The sequence below is a fragment of the Micropterus dolomieu genome, linkage group LG08, assembly GCF_021292245.1.
Source record: "Micropterus dolomieu isolate WLL.071019.BEF.003 ecotype Adirondacks linkage group LG08, ASM2129224v1, whole genome shotgun sequence".
Lineage (NCBI taxonomy): Eukaryota > Metazoa > Chordata > Actinopteri > Centrarchiformes > Centrarchidae > Micropterus > Micropterus dolomieu.
In genome coordinates, this window is record NC_060157.1 from 22,930,742 (window position 1) to 22,936,455 (window position 5,714).

The 5,714-nt window shown below is 40.5% G+C and overlaps 1 protein-coding gene across 2 annotated transcripts in view; it reads left to right on the forward strand.

The window, feature by feature from the left end:
• l3mbtl1 (L3MBTL histone methyl-lysine binding protein 1) overlaps nucleotides 1-5,483 on the forward strand; it is a 21,162-nt gene extending 15,679 nt beyond the window's left edge. For both annotated transcript variants that reach the window (XM_046057585.1, XM_046057586.1), the window contains 8 exons: nucleotides 643-753; nucleotides 1,013-1,154; nucleotides 1,351-1,453; nucleotides 1,613-1,801; nucleotides 1,872-1,921; nucleotides 2,137-2,294; nucleotides 2,400-2,462; nucleotides 3,559-5,483. In XM_046057585.1, coding sequence (XP_045913541.1) covers nucleotides 643-753; nucleotides 1,013-1,154; nucleotides 1,351-1,453; nucleotides 1,613-1,801; nucleotides 1,872-1,921; nucleotides 2,137-2,294; nucleotides 2,400-2,462; nucleotides 3,559-3,693 — 951 coding nt within the window. In that variant the 3' untranslated portion in view covers nucleotides 3,694-5,483. The remainder of the gene's footprint in view (nucleotides 1-642; nucleotides 754-1,012; nucleotides 1,155-1,350; nucleotides 1,454-1,612; nucleotides 1,802-1,871; nucleotides 1,922-2,136; nucleotides 2,295-2,399; nucleotides 2,463-3,558) is intronic.
• The last annotated feature ends 231 nt before the right edge of the window (nucleotides 5,484-5,714 follow it).

Below are 5,714 nucleotides of genomic sequence, written 5' to 3' on the forward strand. Positions count from 1 at the left end.
AAATATGACCACATTACTCCTATTTTAGCTTCATTACACTGGCTCCCAGTATGTTTTAGAATTGACTTTAAAATTCTATTGATCACTTTTAAAGCTCTTCATGGCCTCTCGCCTTGTTATATTTCTGACCTTTTAGTCCCATACGCACCAGCACGTACCTTGACATCCTCGGGCAGAGGTCTGTTGTCTGTTCCAGAGTCTCAACTGAAAACTAAAGGGGACAGAACGTTTGCTGTCAGGGCCCCGAGGCTCTGGAACAGCCTGCCCGAGGAAATCAGGTCGGCTGAGTCAGTGAACTCTTTTAAGTCCCTTCTTAAAACATACTTTTATAGGAGAGCTTTTCCCGATCTTATTTGACTTTCTTTTATCCCTTTTATTGTATTTTACTAATTTTATATAAAATTTTCATGCTCTTATCTTTTTTTGTATTATTCTTTACACTTGTTAAAGCACTTTGTAACTTGTTTTTGAAAAGTGCTCTACAAATAAGGATTATTATTATTATTATTATTATCTCTATACTGTAAAATCTCCAATAAAAGGCCCGAAAAAGTAGTAGTATAAAAACATAGTAATTAAAGCTAACGCTATATGGAAAGCATACTTGACATGTTTTCCAATCAACCTCTGCTTTGTCAACAGCGTGCAGCCCACAGTTTCCAGCCTCAGATGAAACTGGAGGCCGTGGACAAGAGAAGCCCTGGTCTGATCAGAGTGGCTACAGTCGAGGAGGTCGACACTCATCGCATTAAGGTAATACTCGGGTGTGCATGTTTGCTTATGTGTGTGTTGTCAGCTCCCTCAAGTCCATTACAGGTTTATCCAAGTGTACTTGTCTGTTAATGTGCATGCTGGAATTACAGCTAACATGTACTGATACTGTAATGTACATCTTTGTAACTAACCCTGGACCCATTACACAAGTTTACAAGTTGAGCTGTGTGTAGTTTGAGTGTATGTGCATATACAGTATTTTGTATGTGTTAAAGCTGCATCTCTATTCCTCTTTCAGGTCCATTATGATGGCTGGAGTCACGTGTATGATGAGTGGATGGACTCAGATCATCCCGACATCCACCCAGCAGGCTGGTGTGAGGCAACCGGTCACCCGCTCAAAGTTCCCCCACGGGACGCCAAAACACATCAGCCGCATGGTAGCAGCCAACACTTCACTCTGTACTTAAACTGGAAGTCGATTTTCTTCAAAATTCAAATGAAACAGCCTCTCTGCATTTACACCACTTGTTGGCAACAGCATAATCTCCCATATACTACAGCATTGCAAGAGGGTTTGTGAACATCACGTGTATACATGTGTGGGTTCATCTATCTGTCTTTGAATGTATGTAGGTGTGAGGGAGCCTCCTGCTACAGGTCAGTCCACCTACCCCTCCTCTGTTCCCTGTAAACCCATCGGCCACCCCAGAACCAACAAGTACAGCTTCCACAACAGGTCAGCACTGAACTCATCTCTGTCATTAGGTCATTTAATGGAGGCTTTATTCACCAGGGCCAACCGTTCAAAATACACATCAATACCTGACATCAGTGTTGATGTGACTTGATCTTACATCTTCTTAAAATGCACTGGCGGGCTCTATCTTTGAAACAGGAAGTGTCCAACTCCTGGTTGCGATGGTTCAGGCCATGTGACCGGTCGTTTCACTGCCCATCACTGCATATCTGGCTGCCCATTGGCTGAGCGTAACCAGGGCAGGCTGAAGGCCGATCTGTCAGACTCAGAGTGCAAGAGGAACCTCTTTTTTGGCCAGAGGACCAAGAAGACCCATTACCGTGGCAGGTAAAGTGTGCGTGTGCGTGCGCATGCATGTTTTGTTTTCTCTAAAATTTGTGTTTTCTTCTGTTTTCAGGATTGGCCGTCCTCCCAAATACAGGAAGAACCAGCAGAGAGACTATCAGAGTGAGTTTTCTAAAAGCACTATACATATCCTACTTTGATGAAATGGTTTTGTAGCCCTGTCCTGCTTTAAGAAGCTTATTATGGATTTAAGTGGAAAGCTTGATGTCACCTGCAGGTGTGAATGTTGTCACAGACTGATGTCTATCCAGAGATTAACACACCTCTTTTCAGAAGTCAACAGTTGAATCCAAGCATGTTTTTTTGTTTGTCCTCAGACATGTCCTCAGAGGGTGTGTATCCCTCCCTGTTCATGTCAGCTCTGAGCAGTCAGTCAGACAGGACTCTGTCTCTGTGCTGGGAGCAGCACTGTAAGCTGCTGCCCGGCGTTCAGGGCATTCACGCCAGCCAGGTGGCAGCATGGAGCGTTGAGGAGGTTAGCAAACCGTATCACTAAACCTACATTTTTTTTTTTTTCTCTGGCATTTCTGATTTCTCTGTCTGTTTTGATTATTTGAAATCGGATGTGTTCGTGCTGCAGGTCTTCAGGTTTGTCCAGAATCTTATTGGCTGTGAAGAACAGGCTCGTCTCTTCAAAGAAGAGGTGAGACCAAGTGTATGTGAATAAAATATGAGGTTAATTCCCACATTTCACTTTTTCTAATGTAGACAGTCCTTTGCAGTTTTTACTGGCATGTAACATTGAAGATGTGAGAACAGTGAAATCTACTTTCTGTTAAGTGTCTTGTAGTGGGGAGTATTTTCTTGTCACAGTTTGCTGTTGTTTTAGCTCTTTGTGATGCCGCTCAACTATGTTTGGTATGTCATCATGATTTTTGACACTTGTACTGTTGCATTATCCCGTAATTAAGCCATGTTTTCAACTGTTAGATACACAGTCGGTGTTGGTTAGTAATTAAGTACATTTACTCAAGTACTGTACTTAATAAAATGGCTTACTTACTTGAGTATTCCCAGTTTGTGCTGATGTATACTTAATCTACTACACTACTGCACCACATTTTAGACTGAAAGATTGTACTTCTGAGTACTACTGAGTTCACTACTTGTAATTGACAGATATAGTTACAAGTTACTTTTCAGATAAAATACAAAGCATTGTTAAAGATTATACTAGTTGCTCAGAGAGGCTCACAAAAAAGCAATGTCTGAATGGGCCCCATGTCACATTTCAGTTGTCTTGTTATCAGCGGTTCCACTAAAGAGAGATTTCCCCTCTAAAATTCTCACAAAGTTTCATTTAAATCACAGTTTGAGGCCCACATAAGTCTAATTGCTCAGTTTTTCACAAAAAACAAAGAAGAAGAAAATTCCCTAAAAAGAGAATACACTTTGTTTTACTTCTTTTTTCTCCCCTGAAGTATCTCGTACTGGATATGAAGTAGTTAAAACTAGCTCCACCTCGACTACAACAGTAAAACAATTCTTATGTATTGATGCAACAGTATTAACATCTATTTATAATATTTAATAATGTCATACATGATAATATACTGTATGTCATTCACAGGGGTCAATATGTCTGCAGAATGATAATACCTGTGTACTTTTACTTAATTAGGATTTTAATGCAGGAATTTCTGTTATTTTGTTCACGCCCCATGACAAAACAAACCTTTTCTTGATCTGTCACCTCCACGTCCAGTTATATCACCACTGTTGTGTCTGTGTCTCCCCAGATGATTGACGGGGAGGCCTTCTTGCTGCTGACACAGACCGACATTGTGAAGATCATGAGCATCAAGCTAGGCCCTGCTCTGAAGATCTCCAACGCCATTCTCATGTTCAAGAGCACAGACGAGGGACTCAAATGATCCCGCCCTCACTCACCGGCGGCGTTGGGCCACCAATCATCATGTGCCAAAATCATTCTGTTGCAGGGAAAAAGACCCTGACCCCTTTTTCATGTGTTTGGTGTCCTGTACCCATCAGAGAGAGGGAGGGGGGAGGGGGGTGGTGAGGTCCGATCAGGGTTAAGGAAAAAACAAAAAAGGAGATGTTGGAAGGAGGAATATCATAAAGATGATGGACAAATTGTTCTGGAGGGTGGATAGAAGGAGGCTGATGATGGTGAAACGCCCGAACACCACTGGCAGTGTTTTGCATCCGTTACAGATCTGCCAGTCTATGGTATGTTTGTCTAAAACCTTGATTTAGTGTATATCCAACCACCTGTTTTAATTTGTGCATTAAAAGCAAAGTGGAAATAGTAGAAATTGCAAAAAGGTTTCTATACTCCGTTGAGATGTTAAAGGTTCTGTATCAGTACAACAAAGGTGCGCTAAAGACTGATGGAAACAGATTTCTTTGAATAGACATCCGTTACGTTACCTGCTTCTGGTTCTTCTTCTGTAGACGAGTCATCAGTATCTGCTACCGCTCAAAGCCATACAGGAGATAATAGTACTGTTTGTACCTTTACTTCCTGAAGTAGAATCCTTCCTATTGATGCAAGCGTTAAGCAGAGGTCAATTGAAAATGTACCCACAGCCTTTCAGAGGTGAATTCACGAGAGATAAAAGCATTTTAATGAATACCATACCCAGATTTGAACAAAACACCAGTTTCAAAGCCCATGACATGGAAGTTGAAATCTACAAAAGGGGGGAAAACTGAAATACTGGATATACTAATAGAAAGTGAGAAAAATATGAGGGTCAACTAAAGTGAAATCGATGGGGAGGATTGTGGGCCGGGGGTGATATGTGGCCAAAAAGCAAGTAAGAGGAGTAAAATGCAGTAGATGAGGCTGATCAGTGAGGCTCCTTCAAGCTTCACATTTTGTGCAATAAAAAAGTTTAGACAAAAGTACTGTATTCAGTAACAGTTAATATATTAATATTATGTTATCAGACTAATTCTTAACTGTAACGGAATAAAATTAAATAAATAAGCTACTTTGTTCACACTGTTGAAAAAAGCTTAGGCTTGTGGCAGATGAGCAACTTAAAACGAAGAGAAAGCCTTATCTCAGTCTGCTGGTTGTTCTGAAGTATTTGTCATTTGTGTTTACTCGAAATTGTCCACATTGTACTTTCTCATTGCACTGTTAATGTGAAAACTCAATTGATTTAGGAGCTGTAATTTAAAACGTTACTCTCCTATATAGAATCAGAGTCACAGAACAAATACAACAGTTTTTATATCTATATGCAAAAGATCTTAATTTATTATTTTTGCAATTCTTAGTAGATGAAAAGGACACTTTGCATTGGCGTCTTAGCACAACTGTGAAACCCGAATAGATTAAACACAATGGTGTTTTTGCACTTGGTCACTAGAGAGTGCAAAAATCAATTTTTTAGCACTAAAAAACATTGGAGCTAGTCATTGGAGCTCTCTGCAGTTTAAATGCAATGGAAACTCCAGACTGTGTTCTTTAAAATGTTTACATTTTATGTCAGGATTAGTTAAATACTGTATGGATTTGATTTGTGAGACGGAAGTTATTTTACTGGACTGTTTTAAGGGCTCTTGGAATCTTACTTACTGTGTCTCTCTGGTGGGATTTGTGTGTGCGTGTGTGTCAAGATAATCTTGGGTCACAAATGTCATCCAATCCATATGAATTAATAAACGTCCAAAGCTGTCTTGTCTGATTAAAGCCACCGCCTCTTGTCTTATTTGAGGGATCACACACTGCATTTCCTGTGCCCATGCAGGTGTGTTGTGTGTGTGTGTTGTACTATTGACTATAAACTTTGCTTATATCAAATACCCCTGTTGACCATATTGCCGTTTAAAGTTGGCTGTGGTGGTGATAACTTTCACGCCCCTTCTGCGTTCACTGCTTATCATCTTGTTCCACTGCAGAGGCCAGAAAAACAAGCGTTGC